The sequence below is a fragment of the Sinocyclocheilus grahami genome, unplaced genomic scaffold (assembly GCF_001515645.1).
Source record: "Sinocyclocheilus grahami isolate Dianchi unplaced genomic scaffold, SAMN03320097.WGS_v1.1 scaffold236.1, whole genome shotgun sequence".
Lineage (NCBI taxonomy): Eukaryota > Metazoa > Chordata > Actinopteri > Cypriniformes > Cyprinidae > Sinocyclocheilus > Sinocyclocheilus grahami.
In genome coordinates, this window is record NW_015505415.1 from 453,564 (window position 1) to 472,483 (window position 18,920).

General features: G+C 34.3%; 1 protein-coding gene across 1 annotated transcript in view; it reads right to left on the bottom strand.

Moving 5' to 3' along the window:
- LOC107597763 (calcium-activated potassium channel subunit alpha-1-like) overlaps positions 1 to 18,920 on the bottom strand; it is a 93,804-nt gene that overhangs the window by 13,834 nt on the left and 61,050 nt on the right. Inside the window, exons 8-22 of the mRNA XM_016288943.1 lie at positions 17,201 to 17,371; positions 13,712 to 13,803; positions 11,752 to 11,862; positions 11,513 to 11,618; positions 10,269 to 10,351; positions 10,077 to 10,146; positions 9,649 to 9,804; positions 9,463 to 9,572; positions 8,977 to 9,045; positions 5,864 to 5,950; positions 5,671 to 5,747; positions 5,143 to 5,151; positions 4,306 to 4,479; positions 3,535 to 3,567; positions 284 to 381 (exon numbers count right to left, since the gene is read on the bottom strand). Coding sequence (XP_016144429.1) covers positions 284 to 381; positions 3,535 to 3,567; positions 4,306 to 4,479; positions 5,143 to 5,151; positions 5,671 to 5,747; positions 5,864 to 5,950; positions 8,977 to 9,045; positions 9,463 to 9,572; positions 9,649 to 9,804; positions 10,077 to 10,146; positions 10,269 to 10,351; positions 11,513 to 11,618; positions 11,752 to 11,862; positions 13,712 to 13,803; positions 17,201 to 17,371 — 1,446 coding nt within the window. The remainder of the gene's footprint in view (positions 1 to 283; positions 382 to 3,534; positions 3,568 to 4,305; positions 4,480 to 5,142; positions 5,152 to 5,670; positions 5,748 to 5,863; positions 5,951 to 8,976; positions 9,046 to 9,462; positions 9,573 to 9,648; positions 9,805 to 10,076; positions 10,147 to 10,268; positions 10,352 to 11,512; positions 11,619 to 11,751; positions 11,863 to 13,711; positions 13,804 to 17,200; positions 17,372 to 18,920) is intronic.

The window sequence follows — 18,920 nt, forward strand, 5'->3', positions numbered from 1 at the left end:
ATCAGTAATTCTGGAGGACAGGATAAGAGGCAGGTAAAAGCAGGCGGCGCGTCGGACTGCAGTAAGAGAACCACAGCCTGAGGCGACACAGACCGACCGCGGCCTCTGATTGGCTGGAGCCGAGGGCCGTGTCACACGTTTAGTGAGCATGAGAGAGGATAGAGACGCTAAACGTGAAGGGTTTTCTCATGCAAAACTCACTACTATGAGCAATATGGCATTATTTCACTAGCATTCATAGAAGTGAGTTCTGCAGAAACAGAAACAGACGGTTGTGCTCTTACCTGATGATTTTGGGTGAGCATGTGGGCGACGTTCTCATCCCTCCGTTACGCTGTTTTTTCTTGGGCGACAGAGCCGACTGCTGCTCCTCCTCTACTACTGAAACACCAGCCACAGTTTGAGACGCAACCAAACTACATATGTTACCAAACAACAGTCACAAACCATTAAAACACTTCAAAGCATACAATCACACAGCTGTGAGACGCATACAGAAGGGATGAAGCACAAGGAGAGAGAAAGAGTGGGAATTCTGGGTGAAGTTTGACTAACTGTTCTCATTCTGATCAATGCCAGTAATACATTTCTGGTCAACTTTACTTGGAAGTCTTTGTGTATAATGCATTATAAAGGTATTGCGATGCATTGCATCTTTTCATAAATAATTGTAACAAAAATTAAAATGCATTTTAATATCTGCAGATTCCTTGATTGCCATGTGTTTTACTGCATTATACTTTTCAAAGGTGTAACAATTAATAGATAAGTATTATAACCGTGGTTACAATTATTCATTGGATTACACAATGCATTTTAAATTGCATTTCAAGGCATAATTTAAAATAGTTGTAATTCTTTTTTTTATTAATGCATTATATATAAAGGCTTCAAGTACATTTTTACCATATTGCTTATCTGCCAAGAAACTGTATTTTGCATTACTTCATTAAAAATGGGTAGTTGTATTTTTCTTAAAAATGTATACAGCGTTATTTTAGTTTAGCTTTACTATTAACTGAAAACTACAAAATGAGTTGTTTTGCAACAATATATATAATTGTATTATGCATTTTTCAAATTAATGAATTTTATTAAGGTACAATCATAATTTTGTTCCACATATTTTCATTTGGGTGGGTTATACTATATATTATCAACTTGTTTTTTGTGTCAATTTTTCAGCTTGCAGCTTCACACTATAAAAAAACTGATCAGTTTGTGTGTGTGTGTGTGTGTGTGTGTATGTGTGTGTGCTAAACCAAATATAAAAACTGATTTAGTATTTTTCATTAATTAATGCAATATTATGAAAGGCCTGAACTGCAACAGGAAAAATATATATATATATATTCAATGTGGAAGAAAATAGTGTCTTAGATCCTTCCTATTCCTTGTTTATGAATATTTTGTATCTTGATACTTTTTTTCTCTCATTAAAAAACGTTTTCCCTTTAAACAAATTCTCTTAAAAATACCTTTTTTTTTACTCTTCAAAACTTTTTTCTCATTAAAAAAAATTATATTTTTCATTAATTAATGCAATATTATGAAAGGCCTGAACTGCAACAGGAAAAATATATATATATATATATTCAATGTGGAAGAAAATAGTGTCTTAGATCCTTCCTATTCCTTGTTTATGAATATTTTGTATCTTGATACTTTTTTTCTCTCATTAAAAAACGTTTTCCCTTTAAACAAATTCTCTTAAAAATACCTTTTTTTTTACTCTTCAAAACTTTTTTCTCATTAAAAAAAATTCTCTTCAAAAAAAAAATTCTTCTCTCTCAAAAAACTTTTTCTCTCTTCAGAATAAAAGTTTTTTGAAGGGAGAAAAAAAATCTTAGCACTCTTAGGAAGGATCGAAGACCTTTTTTTTTTCCACCTTGAAATTTTGTTGTTTTCACATCGCGGTTCAGGATGGTTTTAGTATTTCTGAACTCCACTAGTCCTCATGCGTTTCCCACAATGGCAGGCCGAGTCTTACAGAGCGTGTGCGGGCTGATGGTAGAGGTGGAGCCGTGGTTGGAATGATATCTGTATTTAACGGGCAGACTACAGGCCCGATGCAGGCGGGTGGCATCGGCGGCTCCTGAGCCAGCGCGGCTGCTCTGATACAGCTCTCTAGAGCCGGCCAGACTGAGTCTGTGCAGGTATGAGGCAGCCGGTGACAGCAGACTGCCTTTACGGTTATTTACTAAAGGCACTGACACACGGATGGCCGGGACAGCAGAAGGCGCTCTCACTGCACACTGAACTCGCATTAGGGTGGGTTTGGGATTCTGGGGCAGGAATGTTGGATTGAGCTCATCGTTTACTGTCAGACAAGAAACATTCATAATCAGGCGGTGGACAGAATCAGCCAAATCTGTAAAAAAAATAACATGCATTTCATTGGACATTTTTACTGTCCTTAGCATATGAATGATTTATTATTTTATTACTATTATTTTGGAAATTATGTTTAAAAGTGTTTTTTATGGAAAATATTTTTAATAACATTGCCGTCTTGACCAACAACTTTAATATTAAGGTGTTGTAATACAGTTTAAAGTGTTGTTAAATTGTTTTAAAACTTATACAATTTTTTTAAAAAATATTTTATATATTTTTATTAAATATTATATTTTTATATAAAATATATATTTTTTATATTTAATTGTATTTTATATTTAGATTTTATTTAATATTTTAAAGGAACAAATAAATCCAGATTTAAATCCAGTGCATTTGTTTTTATATTGATTCATTTTATTAACAAATATATATGAAAAAAAATGACTTAATAATTAAAATTATTTAATTATATATTGATTTATTATTGATCCTCCACAGTCACCAAGACAGCTGCATTTTCTCAGGATCCTTATTTCAGTGATTTCTGTCAGGTTGTAGTGCAATATTTTATGCATAATAAACTAAACTCCTAAACTAAAATTGCTGACAGCACCATTAGCTGACATATCCTGCATAATTTAACATGAAAAAACACAACTTCACAAATGCTTTGAAAACAACAAAAACAAATGAAAGCCAAAGCAGTGAAATCGTTTCTAAAGTTCAGGCTCCACATTATCAGAACTGCAATGCAGCTGTACCACCTAGTGTTGAATGAGAGCAAGCGTCTGCAGTGATTCATGATATTCAGATACAGTGATATACACAGACTGCAAAAAGTATTTGGACACTTACTTCCTGTGTGAGCTGACTGCATACAGCCACTTATTATTAATGAGCAATGAGCAAAAAAGTTATTTCTCAATATTTTGAATGGCACTTGCTTTGATATATTATCTGATGCAATTACATATTTATGTATGTCTTAGTTGTCCAAATACTTTTTGGGGGGCTTCTGTATATAATCCTTCTGCACCTTAATTTGCACACATACATCAGACCAAATCACATTAAATGTTTGTAATCACTGAGGTTTGGATGAGCAGAACATGAAGAGAAGAATGAAGGAAGTGACGAAGAAAGAGCAGACGGTTAAGAAACAAATAAGTAAAAATGGGGAAGAAGAAGACTTACTTGATTTGATGTATCCGTTATAGTTACTTTTAGCTGAGAAAATGCAAAGACAAAATGAGGTTAAAGTGAGACACATGGAGCAATGAAATGATGAACCAGTGAGAAAGAAAATGGAAATAAATGTCTATTAATCATTTTGATCTTCAACCACCCAGTGAGCACAAAAACTTAACTTAACTAGTCTCCTAGCCTGACCAGCTGACCCAAAGTGCCCCTAAAACCATCAAACCAGACCAATCTAACCAGCTTGGCCAGGCTGGGACACCAGATAATTACCTTAGGCTGGTATAAGCTTTTACATATCAATGCTCTCAACCTCCAATACAAATGAAAAATACTGTGTGTATTTACAACATGTAATTCTCCTATGTATAATTCTCCTATACAGTATAGCCATTTTCCTATAAGTGTAAGTAATACCAATCACTATATCCAACATCTAGATTATTAGCATAAAACACAAACTATGTTTAAAGGACATGTCAGATAAAGACCACTGTACATAGCCGAATGTAAAATAAAACATTACAATGAAGATTCAATGAATCACAAAACTTAACTACTAAACTGCATCATTACAATTCACACAAACAGCATGCAGGAGACCAAGTCTACCACACAGATACATTCATGGGCTTACAGCAGTCTTCACCACATCAGATGCCACCACTACATGGCACTGCACCAGCCAGATGGCACATACACAGGTAGCGGGTACAGATGACTATACGGGCACTCGGCACGGGTGCCACAGGGGAGGCGTTCACTTACACGAGCGTAAAGTGGTCGTGTTATCATACAGAGACACGGGAGAGAAGGGGAAGCCATGGTGCAGAACCTTCGTGTTACTAGCCACACTGTCTGACATGCACGAGCAGCCATGTTCTGCCCCACCGCAAGCTACACAACATGCCAGACGCATTCTCTTGTAGGCGGACTTCTTGGCTGGGGTCATGGGGTGGATGAGGGGAGAGGAGGAGGAGGAGAAGCATGTTAATGGATGGGAGCATTATTTCACTAACAGAAGCTGGACATCTGGAAACTACAACGGGCCAAGTATAGAGCCCTGAGGAACACCTTCAGAAAAACATGTTTGTAATCAAGTTATATACGTTTCTGTTATATAGTAAAATCTGTTGTATTTTTCAACAACAACATACCAGTTCAAATGCTCCAATGCTGTTTTAATTTTTTTATATATTCTTGGGAATACTGTATTTTAGAGATGCAAGTAAAGCATGGAAATGCATGGAGGTGAATGAGAAAATATATCAACGTGTCCTGCCATGGTATATAAAATACAAGAGTATTTTTACCCCATAAATTATGCAAAACATAACATTTTACCTCATAAATTACACAAATTTCTATTCTTACAAATTTAAAAATTAAAAAACATATGGGGTGATATCTAAACTCAAAACAGAATAATCCTCAGAAAAGCCCAAGTGCTGTTAGGAGCCTGTTAGAACAGTGAAAAGTCAAGCTGTCTCCTGCTGATGATGTGGTGGAGGACAGTGGGTTGATGGAAGATGTAGTTTTACATTCACACATGCAGCAGGCTACAGTACAAATCTGCATTTACAGATGAAGGCTGTCATTACTCACAATACAACACTATCAGAGGGTGAGGGAAATTATCACAGATCCAGGGCAGCAAGAAAAAGGGAGAATGTGAAATGTGTCAATTACTAACGAAATGTTTTTGATGTATTTTAAAAGTATCAGGTGGAGGAAAAAGCCAAAAAGGTCGATAATGTGGCCAGGCGGTGCAGTGATATTGATAAAACAGCCTCGGTAGAGATGTCATTCACAAACTCCTCCACACGTGAATTCTTGAGAGTTCTTGTTCTATATCTAAATCATTATTTGCTAGCTGTGGGGAAAATTGTGGTAAAGTGCAATGTAAAACCCTCACAACAAATCCAGTTTAATGATTCCTGATCCCACAACATTCTCTGTGAAATAATTTAATTACTAATAAATGTTAAAATATTTTTTTTATTATTATTAGGTAATCTGAAATGTGATATGAAATACACCTAATAAAATTTATAAATATAATTATATTTAATATATTTATGTAAAAATGTGAATGTAAGGCAATTATTAATAAATGTTCTCATGGTAACTTACTCCGTTTGCATCCACACTTTTTGATCCGTTTTGGGTCTGTAATGTCATCATGACAAGCTTTACAGTAGAAAAGTGCCCTAGTGGAAAAATATGATCTTATTCAAATCATCCACACAACATATGACTGATATGATGTCAATCTATTGCTGGATATGTAGAGAATAGCACAACACAAACTCATTGATCTCCTCACCTCTTCACCTCTTTGGCATCACTGGCGATGAAGAAGCCCAGTGTTCCCTCCTGCATCTTCACATGATTGCCCGGGTTAATCAGCGTGCTGTGAAACACAAACAACACTCACAATCCACAGAATGAGTTCTGAAACACTGCCCTCCAAATCATCATTTCTGCACTTATGGAGACGGGACAGCTTGTGCCACGATGTGGACACGCTTAAAAATTAACCATAAATCTATGTAAACCATCAAACATTCAAATACAGATGAAAACACCTGACGAAAATCTAAAGAAGAAAAAAAACAACCCAAAAGAGGCATTAAATACATAAAGAGTTTGTACAGTAATGCCAAAATCACCCAGAACACAAAAAGAAGCATCGCATTTCATTTTAATGTTAAAAGGGTCATATGACGTGATTTCAAGTTTTTCTTTCTCTTTGGAGTGTTACAAGCTGATTGTGCATAGATAAGATCCCTGAAGTTGCAAAGACTAAAGTCTCAAAACCAAAGAGATATTCTTTATCAAAGTTAAGACTCTGACACCCCCCCCCCCAAAACAGCTCGTTCTAACATGCCCCCACATATCTACATCACTATGTGGAAATATTTGCATAATGCCGCCCAAATGTGCATGCAGAGAAAGAAGGCGTGGTTTCAGTAACCGCAGTTAGTGTTGAAGCAGCATGTCAGGGAGACGCTGTGTGTTTCTAGGTGAAAGCAAAAGCACTTTATTTGGCCTTCCGGAAGTAGATGCATTTAGGAATCTTTAAGATGACTTACAACAGAACAGCAATGCATTTTATGGACGACCGTTTCGTGAACCTAGGAGAGGAGGTCATTCTGACTTTGCTATGACAATCTGGCGCTTCTGAATCAGCTACTGTTTTGTTATTAGTTTAAGTATTTGCTATTGACTGTTCAAATGCGGAGTTTTGCGCATTGTGTGTGTGTGTGTGTGTGTGCGCGCGCGCACGCGTATGTGTGGGTGTGTGAGAGAGAGAGAGAGAGTGTCACATCAAAGTGGAGTCAGCTGTCTTAACCGTGGCTTGTGTACTGCAAACACATACCAGCTTCATCACTGTGTCTGTCACGCGACTCTGTTCCCCTTTCAGGCTGTCTTTACATTTATTTTGAAAGATGAAGCTCGCGATTATGGTAAGGGGCGTTACATTTCCGACGAGTGCTTGCGGTGTTCGGCCAATCACAATGCACTGGGTCAGCTGGCCAATCAGAGCAGACTGCGCTTGTCGGAAGGAGGGGGCTTTGTTGAAAACTAAGCGTTTGAGAGAGGCGGGGCATAGAGGACCTACAATAATGTACAGTATTTGAAAAATAATGTGTTTTTTGAACATTAAAGCATGTCAACATATTCTGTTACACCAAATACACAAAATAATGATCTTTAAAAAAGCATCATATGACCCCTTTAATGACGGCATGCATTTACTAAAATGTTTTTTTTTTAATTAAATTAAATTTAGTAAAACTACTGTTTGTATCTGTTTTTTATGATGAAGGTTATTATGTCATGTCTGAACTAAAATAATCTATTTTAAACATTTCAGGACGACATTTGCATGCAAACACAAAGTATTAGTTTACTTGGTTAACAGACATGCAAGCATGGAAGAGTTGACACCAAAACTGACATTTCTTTCACCATTTCCACTCTCATATCATTCTAGAAACATATGACTTATTTTCTTCCATGGAACAGAAAAGGAGATGTTTAGCAAAATGCCTTAGTAATACCACAGCTTTGTGAAAGGAACAATTTTACTAATCATTTTCCCTTCCACTGCAAATCTCTTATCTCATTTATTATTAAGTTTTTCAAGCTGCATCACGATCAGCCTCATGCCGTTTGCAATCAAGGAAATCAAATGATGTTTTTAAAGGTGCATTTTAATTCAACATAAAACAAATGAAATTTGATTGTTTGAAAACAAGTCATACTTTAGGATGGTTCAGTGGTGTTTTGTCATTTGTGGAGCTTGATAGTGTCTGTCTTCTTCCACTGTCATTGTATGGAAAATAACATTGTGCCAAACATCTCCTTTATATGTGTTTCACGGATTAAAGTCATACAGGTTTGGAACGACATTAGGGTGAGTAAATGACGATAGACATTTCATTTTTGCGTGAACTATCCATAAAACATCCAGCATGTTTCATTTCATAAGTGTGTCACTACAGAAAATAAAACATTTGTTCACAGTAAAAGCATTAAACATGTTCAGAAAGGCAGTAGCAGATACCGTCACCGCTGTTTTCAGTGTCACATTACACACACAGCTCGACCAGAAGAACAGAAACTAAATAAATGCATCCCTTGAAAATCTACACATATACAGTACTGTCTTGACTAAAAGCCTTTTACAGTACAGTCTCAACATTTAACCGAGCGCAAAAAACGTTCATGGACAAAAGACCCTAAAACATTCAGGAATGTTTCAGGCAAATATGGCAAGTACATTTTCAAGAGAATTTGGCATGATGTGACCACACCAAATGAAACCTTATAATTTCATACCATTTTCCACCCCTGTGTGAAACAAACACACAAACAGCAGCAAAGTGAGACAAACCAGTAAATGCAGGATAAAGGGCACACTAAACAACACGTTAATCATTTCAGCAGGGCTATTATCGTTAATTAACACTCAAAGTAAAACCATAAAAACATTTTTGTTACTTTAGACAAATGTTAACAAAAACTTAAACACTGTTATTATTGTTAACTATATGTGAAAATATTAAAGAAACATTTATATATAAATATATATATATATATATATATATATATATATATATATATATTTAGTTAGATCAACATTTCTCATTTTGTTTATTTTAACTTTAAGTACTAAAATAACTAAAACTAAATAAACTAAAATAAAAAAAAACTATATAGACATTAATTAAAAAATATAAACAACAAAATGAATAAAATTGAACTAAAATTAAAGTGAAAACAACATATAAAAACGTTGTTATAAAAAATCTAATTCAAAATATTAAAATATATATATATATATAATAGTAATTGAGTCAAGAGTATGTATTGCTGTCAGGATGCTGGATCTTTAGGACTATAAATGTTTTTAATGAAGATCAGACTGACCTGCACTCTCTCTGGTCTGATTTATATTCAATCGCGATCAGCAGGAGTTTCAGTTTCACGTAGCAGAGCCTGCAGAGAAACAAAAGATCAATTAAAACTAAATTACACAAAATAGATATTCACATTTATTAGACATCTGTTTCCTTATTTCTTTATCTCATTTATATCTATTTACATCAGCAACTTTACAGCCAAATTATCCAGAAACGTATCCGAACAATCAAGAAAGACACAAAACCTGTCAAAAGTTTGGACACATTTGAATTTGTCTCTCATGTTCTCAAACTTGAAACTTCTGCTTATATGCAGTTTTGTAGTCATGTGAATTTCAAACTTTTTTTTCAAAGTGCAGCGTCGCTCAAATATTGTTTGCATTTCACTACATCATTCCCATACTTCAATTTGTGCTATTTCATAGTTTTAATGAATTTACTCTTATACTAACATTTGGAAAAGAGTGGAAATAACCGCACCCATCATACTTACTCACAAATGGTGGGGAAGGACAAACCCACGAAAGCACTGGACAGATACTCCGTGTACATTTCATTGGCTACTCCCTCTAAATAATACTTCTGCCACGTGTCTTCTTCAATCTAAACGAAAGAAAGTTGTGAGTTTCATGCTCAGGATTCAAAAGGTAATGATCCAGCTGTTCATGTGTGGACTGACCTTGATGTAGGACCTCATGGAGAAGAGGTTAGCCAGCATGGTGGACAGACCCTGTGCCAGGCAGCTCTGGGCGATGAAGCCCAGCTTCAGCTCGGCGAGGCAGATGGCGTCATCGCCTTCCTTCCAGTTCCAGCTCGGGATGTTGAGAAGATGAGCCTGGAGAAGACGAGGACAGAAAGCACATGCATTCAAGGCCTTATAACTCTTTTGACATAAGATTGTGACATACTTGAAATTCCACAACTCAAAGCTCCCTCCTTAATTCATCCAGAACATTTACTGAAAACAGTACAGTTACAGGAGAAACAGCTTGAAAGCATCTAAAGAACATGAAAAGGGACAACGGTCATGAAAAACTACATTCTGGCAGTTTGAATAACATTACAAGTGCACTTAAGACTGTAATATAAGGCAATATGGAAACTCACCTTATTGTGGTACTGCAGCATCTGTGTAATGATTCGGATCTTTGGATGGTAGTTTTTAATGGATATCACCCTAAGAAAATCACACATCACACATTAAATCTTCTGAAATCCATCAAAAGTTGTTGATTTTTGAGTTGCAATAATTATTTTGTTTATTTGGGCGGTTTAAATGAAGTTGGCACACTGTCCCACCTCATGATATTGGATGCATCTTCAGCGTCAGGATCTGCACAGTATTTATTGGCTAAGATCAGACAGGCATCGGCCGACTCAATCTAGAAAAATTAGATTTTAAAAAACACAGATCTAATTTTAAAAAGTGAATGAACTTTACAGGATGTAAGTAAATGGGCTAAAATTATTGCTGTTTGCAGCGCTCCCATATTTCTGTCCAGTGAATTTCCATGAGCTCAGATGCTTGTTATTACTGCATAAAGATGTTTAACACCATTCAGACAAATCAGAGCGATTGCTAGCAAATCATTCAGACCAATTAGTGAATCAACTCAAATGACTCATGAAAAACAAGATTCACTCATGAATTAGCTAGTATTCTACCCCAGTGTTATTTTTTTTATTAGATTTTATTTTTAGATTTTCTATTTTTTACTTTAATTTTAGTCAATGTAAATGTTGGTGTTTTTATCTTCTCTTTTTTTTTTTTTTTTAATACTGGTAGTTTTATTTTAGTATCAGATTTTTTTGTTAATATTTTGAATTAGATTTTATTTGAAAATTTCGTTTTAATTTTAATTTTAGTTCAAGTTTTAGTAATTTTGCTGCATATTTTTGTCATAGTTTTTGTTTTCTTTAAATATGTCTATTAGTTTTTATTAATTTGCTTTAGTTTATTTAGTTTTAGTTGTTTTAGTTCTTCCAATTTAAACTAAACAAAAACGATGTTGCCTTGGCAACTAGCTGGAATAAAATATATATTTTTTAATATTTTATTTTATTTTATGCCAGTTAACATTTATTTTATTTCATGTAACAAAAATATTTTAATGGTTTTAGTTTACTATAATAACCATGCTTTACACAAGAACAATATCTGATTAAATATTTTAGACAGAGCATAACTAGAAAAATGTACAGTATAAATTTCCATGATTTTTTATGATCATATAAATTTATGTGACATTTCTACACTGTAAAAATGATTTGATCAATAAGTCATGGTAACGTTTTTTCCACTAATTTGTCAAAGCAACTTATAGATTTTTCAAGATTTACTTACAAGATTTAATTAGATTTTTTAAAGTCAGTTTAAAATAATTTAAATTGAATTCATTTGTACAGACAATCTGATTACTTAAAAAAAAATAAGGCACCAAACAAATTTGTTTTACAGTGCAGGTAATACACACATATTGCCCTGATATTTCCAGATTTTCTATGATTATGAGCAGCCTGCAGACTGTAGATCAAAGCCATACCTTGACTCGAGCGAGATCGTGAGGGTTGAGGACGGATCCCTGGTAAAACTCCACCTGTGTGAAGTGTCTCTTGAATAAGGCTTCCAGCTCAAGATTAGGGGAAATACTGAAAACACACACACACACACACACACAACGGCACTGTGAGACGAAGACGTTCAACAGAGCAGCAGAAGTGCTCTTCACAACGAATCTTTTGTGCAGATGAAAACTCCATTTAATTTCACCATTATACTTACTTATGGAGAAAAACTATTTCTACATTGACATCATCCCTGTCCTTGTGTAGGAAGTCTTTGAGGAAGTTGGAGACGCTCTCCAGCGTGATGTGACCGCAGACGACTATATGCCTGAGAAACGCAACGGGTGAGTATTCATCAGAAAACATCAGAGGTGATCAACAAGAGAGAAAACCACCCAGATCACACGTTTAACACAACAGTTAGCCTTACAATTACGCACAACCAGACTGAAATGAACCCCGAGCATGTGCTAGTTTTAAGATAATCTGGGTAGGTTTTCTCAGGAGAAACTGGATTGAATTGGTGTATACTGTAACAAGAACAAACCTTGTCCTAAGCTTACTTAAAAACAACAACAACAAATGAGTTTAAAGCAATAACAGCAATGCAGTGCCACTGTAATGAGTTAAAGACCCCTTAAAATCACTACTCAGACTTTAGTGAACATTTAATGGGTTTAAAATCGGAATATAATCTAAAGTGATATCATAAGAGAAAGACAACTCATTTTAAATGCTTAAATCTGCTGAAATGATTATATGCTGTAGATGAACACAAAGCTAATAGACTAAACCCACCAGTCTTGATTTCATGGGGTCTTTAAAGCCAAAGCATCTGAGCACCTTAACAAACAACAATAAGAAGCTTCACGGACAGTCGGAAAAGAATAATCCATCAAAATGACTGCTGATAATTAATTATTAAGTAATGCAAGTACATATTTCATATACATAATTTATACACTGTTTTAGTTAGGCATTAAAATAAGTTGACACAAAACATTGCAGTGATGTACAGTTGAATTTTGTGATTGATACTGTGAAAAATGTGCATATTTGTGACACCTCATAAAATGGCTTATTAGTATTATTTAAAACGAGTTTATTTACATACACTTGAAAGTTTGAAAAGGCTAAAAAGGCAAGTCAAAACAGTATATATTACTATCATTCAAAAGATCGGGGTGGGTACAGTTTTTTGTCTTTTCTGCTCAGCAAGGCTGCATTTATTTGATCAAAAATACAGTAGAAATTGTGAAATATTATTTAAATTTAAAATAGCTGTTTTCTATGTGAATATCTGTTAAACTGTAATGTATTTCTGTGATGCGCAGCTGTATTTCCAGCATCATTCCTCCAGTCTTCAGTGTCACATGATCTTCAGAAATCAGTATAATATGCTGATCTGCTGCTCGAGAAACATTTCTGATTATTATCAATGTTGAAAACAGTCGTGCTGCACAATATTTTTGTGGAAACTGTGATGCATTTTATTTTTCAGGATTCACAGATGAACAGAAAGTTCAAAAGTACAGCATTTATTTGAAATTGAAATCTTTCGTAACATTATAAATGCCTTTACTGGCACTTTTGTTCAATTTAATGCATCCTTGATGAAAAAAAAAGTATTAATTCTTTCTGTTTGTTTTGAATCTCCAAAGCAAAGGTTCATACAGCCAAACAGAGCAAACGAAATACCGCTTTGCGATGAACATACAACAGTACAACCACCGCTACACGCAGAAGCCCAAGTGTCACAAGTAGCACTAATCAGCAAGCGATGAGCGACTCACACGACGTGACAAGCAATGAGATGATTTGTGCCGTTTGACCCCAGACCCTCATAATAATACTACTTCCTGTGGAGAAGCACCTCTGACGTCACAGGAAGCACTACAGCGACTTCCTGTGAGGTCAGAGTCCGCGCTCCTCCACGCCAGACCCTGCAGAAAATAAGAACCTATTCATTAGAGGTTCGGCGTCTTCAATCCTTTGACTTACTTTCTTCCTTGGGTCGAGTTATAACTCCCTCCATATTTCTTCCGATTAAGGATGAGAGCAGCGATTTCAGGCACGTAGCGAGCAAACATTGCCTACATGCATGGGACAGAGAGAGAGACGAGCATGCAGACGGGCCGAGCGCACTGAGCGAGCGCAGCCCAACCCGCGGTACTTACTTTCTCCCATTTACTGCACTATAGGAACCACCATATTTCTTGCGGTTTCCTATTAACTCTATGATTTCAGGAACGTAGCTGGCAAACATGGCCTGGAGGAGGAGACAGGAGACACAGGACAATAGAAGTCTGCCAATGCTTCTACCTTCAGTAGAAGAGAGGTTTCATATCAGAAATAAGAGCCTTGAAGGGATAGTTCAGGCGAAATGAGAGTTAAGACGTTTGCTCACCCTTGTGTCATTACAAACCCATATGACTTTCTTTCGTCAGCAAACAAAAGATGCATTTATAAATAAACAATGAGCATCTCGTTGCAATATAATGAAAATGATGGATGACTGAGCTTTGAAAATACAAAAAAAGAAGCATCATAAAAGTAGTCCATACAACTTGTGCTCTGTTTTTCAAGTCTTCTGTTTTCAACTAATGGATAAGACAAAAATTGAGCTGAATTGGATGAATTTTGCAACATCGACAGTGTTATTGAACTGAACTGAATCAAGCTGAATAACGACACTATTATCTTACGTAGAGAATTGAACTCGGTTCACAAACTGATCAACTTTACACAGTTATTAAACTGAACTAGGGCTGTAAATATCATTAAATGAATACAAATTTATTTTTTACATTCAACATTTTTACATGTATTTAAAAATTTATATTAAAATAATGCTTTATTATTAATATTTTATTAATTAGTTTACATGAAAAAATATTATGGAAATAAGTTGGTCTTAAAACATTCAGATAAGCATTACATTTTCTTTAAAAAACACTGATAGTTGTTTCACACACTCACACACACACACACACACACACACACACACACACACACTCTCACACACACACACACACACACACACTCACACACACACACACACACACACACACACACACACACACACACACACACACTCACGCACGCACACACACACACACACACACATACACTCACACACACACACACACACACACAGACACAGACACACATTGCATTACACCAACCAAATTTATCATTATACATGTGGCATCTGTGCATTAATGTACATAATATACAATACATAATACATCAATATTAATATTAAAATGAATGTTAATTTTTATTTATAAAATATTGTATATAATTAATTTTATTCATATTAATGAATATAATTATTTTTCATATATTTAAATAATTACATTTGTATATAATATCAATATGAAAACAATGTTTCAACATGAATATTTTATTACTTTATTTACATGAAAATAAATCATTAGGGCAATAAGATAAATAAGTAGTGGTCTTTCAAAAACACTTATAGTTGTTATATATTTTGTTTGTATCACACCAACAAAATTAATCATTTTAAATGGAGCAAATTGGAAAGATCTGTGCATTAATGCAGAATCCGTCTCATATTTGAAGAAGTCTGTATCACTGATTCTCATATGTTCCTGTTGTATTATTATTTATTTATTATCTGTATTGTATAAAGCGCTATAGAAATAAAGATGACTTGATTTCTGAAGTCATATGATCGCTTGTCTGAACAACAAGTCATTTGGACTGTAACTTTGGTCCCCGTTCACTTTCATTATACGGAAAAGCAGCCAAGATGTTCCTAAAACTGACCTTTTCGAGTTCCACCGGAGAAAGAAATGACATGAGGCTGAGTAAACGATGACAGAATGATCATTTTAGTACAAACTATCCCTTTAAGTGTTAAATAATGGAGCTTTAAAATGCAGACAGATTGAGTGTCAGAATGCTTGTATGCATGCATTGCCCAGAATTTAGAGGCTGGAAGGTTTTAGGATAAAAGTAAAAGCATTCTGTTTGACAAATATCCCTGTTTGAAGGGATATCAGTGTTGAAGAGAAGAAAAGCCACAGATGTGGCTCAGATCTGCTGTTTTAAGAGGGAAAACGGTGAAGTAAAGGAGGAAACCTCAAGAGCCATGTTTAGTCCAAACAAACTCTTACGCCGGGCTGATATGAGCACGACTGTCACCTGTAACACTGCTGCACTGTACCTTTTACATCATTTACATTATTACAGGAGTTCATAAAACTGCCTTCCTAAAGACTGCAGATCTCAAACATTACAAGCTATTTATTTACCAACTTTATGAAAAATGATTACTATTAAAATTCATGTTAATTTGAATATATTTACAAAATACAATATGAAAATTATTTTAGTATATTTATATAATTAGGCAGTGAACTGTCTTTCAAAAACACTTTGAAACACAGATTTTTATTGGAATTTATTTATTTATTTATTGTATTACACTGACCGCATGAATCATAAATGGGGCAAATTGGAATGATCTGTGAATTAATGTGTCCTTGATTTATTTTATGTAGAAAATGTTTTCTAAAAGCATTACTTTACATAATACAATTAATAGCTAAATCTATTTCTCTTTACAGACTTTATGAAAAATTATTAATAATAAAATGTACATTTTAATATTTTTTTAATATTTTAAAATATTTTTTGTAATTAATATAATTGTGTTTATGTTTATATAGTTAAATTTGTATATAAAATATTAATAATAATAATTGAAATTAATATAAATTAATTAAATAAATAATACTTTAATTAAAATAATGTTTTAATATTAATATTTTATTACTTTATTTATATGGAAAAAATCATTATGGCAATAAGCTGATCTTAAAACTTTCAGATAAGCAGTCAATTGTCTTTCAAAAAGACCACTAACAAAATTAATCATTATACTGTAAATGGGACAAATCGAAAAGATCTGTGCACTAAAGTGTCCTAAATGTTTTTTAGAAAAGCACTGCAATTCATTCTACAATTAATATCTATCTTTATAATCTATCTGTCTTTATAAACTTTAAAAATATATATTAATATTAAAACTAATGTGTTTTAATATATTGACAAAAAATTATATACAATTTTATCCACGTTAACTGATATACATATTTGTATTTATTTCTATAATGAATAATAATAATATTAATAATAATTAATATGAAAATACTATTTTAATTTGAGACAGTCATATATGTATGCATGATGAATGTTGGCATCGTGACGGAGTGTATCTCAGCCCTTCATAGAGTTTGTTGGAGTTGGGGTGGGGTAAATTGGGTCGGGTCGTCTAAAACCGCAGTCAGTCATGATTTCTACAAACAGAATTACTTTGTACTCCCTAATGATGGTTCCACTTATCACATGAAATCAACAAATATAGCATTTGAAATATAGACATACTTTTGAAAAATTACTTAACCAAAAACACGCAATGCAGTACAAGCAAAAACACATGAAGATCTTTCCATCATGACAAGCAGAAGCTGGGAACGTTTGGATTGAATATTTGGATTGAAGCTAAATGTAGGGTTCGTTTTCCAGCTCTGGTTGTCAAGGATACAATGATTAAGGACCTGATAATTGGAGGCAGAAATGCAGGCTGTGGGTGAATTATTATGGGATTGCTTCTATTTATTTAGGCTTTTTACCAATCCTCCGAGAATGAAGAAGACCATGAAAAGGCGTCCGAGGGTTGTTTTAGCACAAACATCTCCATAACCCACTGTGGACATGGTTACCATGAGTAAGTACACACACTCCCAGTAGGAAAGCGGTTGGGAATTTTGGAAGTTTTCCCAAGGATCCCCTGAGTTTTCCACCTGAAAACACACCAACAGGCTCAGTATTTCTACGTCAGCTTTACCTAAGCAATTGTTAACATGAAATCAAAACTGATCCTATTATAGGAATAGTTCACCCTAAAATAAAAAAGAATTGCTGAAAATGTGCCACCCTCACCCTCATCATTAGGATGAGTTTGTTTCTTCATCAAGTTTGGAGAAGTGTAGGATTGCATCACTTGCTCAGCAGTGAATGGGTGCCGTCAGAATGAGAGTCCAAACAGCTGGAGCAAGCGTTAGTATGGATTACGGACTCATATTTTAGTTAAAACCGTCTTAATGCTGGATTTGTCTTCTCCAGATGTTGGATTACTTGTGGATTATTGTGATGTTTTTATCAGCATTTCTCCAAATCTGATGAAGAAACTTTAATTTTAAAAAGCTATTTTTTTGGGGGGGGTGAACTATTCCTCTTTCTCAATACACAATCTTGGTCTTATTGTGAATGATTCATCAGTAGCTTTTCACCATCCAGTTCATTCCTGAGGCGACTGACTTACCAAATGTATGAAGCCCGCTGCCGTCAGCCATGTGCTTATAAAGATTGAGCACAAATTCACCAACTTTATGGAGTTGCTATAAAAACAAATATTAGAAATACTCACATCAACGCACAATTGATACTCACATGAATCAACATTTTTGAACTAATACTGCACATAATTTTGAATTCAACCAGAGCATATTTTGGAAAGCCTGCTAAACCTTTCATAAAAAACAAAACATTTGCAAAAGAACAGAAATGACTCAGATGACTAAACGTTCGGCTGTATCCATAAACTTAAATTCTTTGTATAATACTGGCCAATTTTAGTCCAAAAATCATTTCAGATTGTTTTGGCACAGTCTATTCAGTAGATTTCACCTCTCCATTTGAATGAATTACAGTGAGATTATTCATTTTGTTGCACAATAAGCTCTCCTGGACATCTGCGCTAAAGCTTTATATCTAAGCCGCAGGGAGACGGACAGATTTCTGAGCACAATGTCAAAGATATTCAAGCACGACAGGCAGAATAGAATATAATAAAATAGAATAAAATAGAATAAAATAGAATTAAAACTACAAGAAAAAAAATCCGTAGAAAAATTGTCATTTTTGGCCGAGACATTACTAAGCTATTTCCTTTAACCGTAAAAACAACACAATGCAATGCATAATTCAAAATACAGGTGAAACACCTGTGAAAAATACAGTAAATATATCTATATTAATACTGTACATCATACCCTATTTAAACAGACTTTTCTGAGTGTGTAATATAATATAATATAATAAAGATAAAATTGCAGTTAAACTATTTGTCAATTGAAGAATTTATACATTTTATTCTGTAAAATCATGTTTTGGAAAAAAAAAAAAAAAATCGGTGAGTACACACTTTAAAATAACTACTATAAAGTACAAAGCACAATATATCAAATGCAAGTGTCCCTAGATGATATAATGTTATCAGATTTATAAAAAAGCATGATTTTTATTTAAGATCAAGGATAACGCAAAAGAACATGCAGGTGAAGAATTATA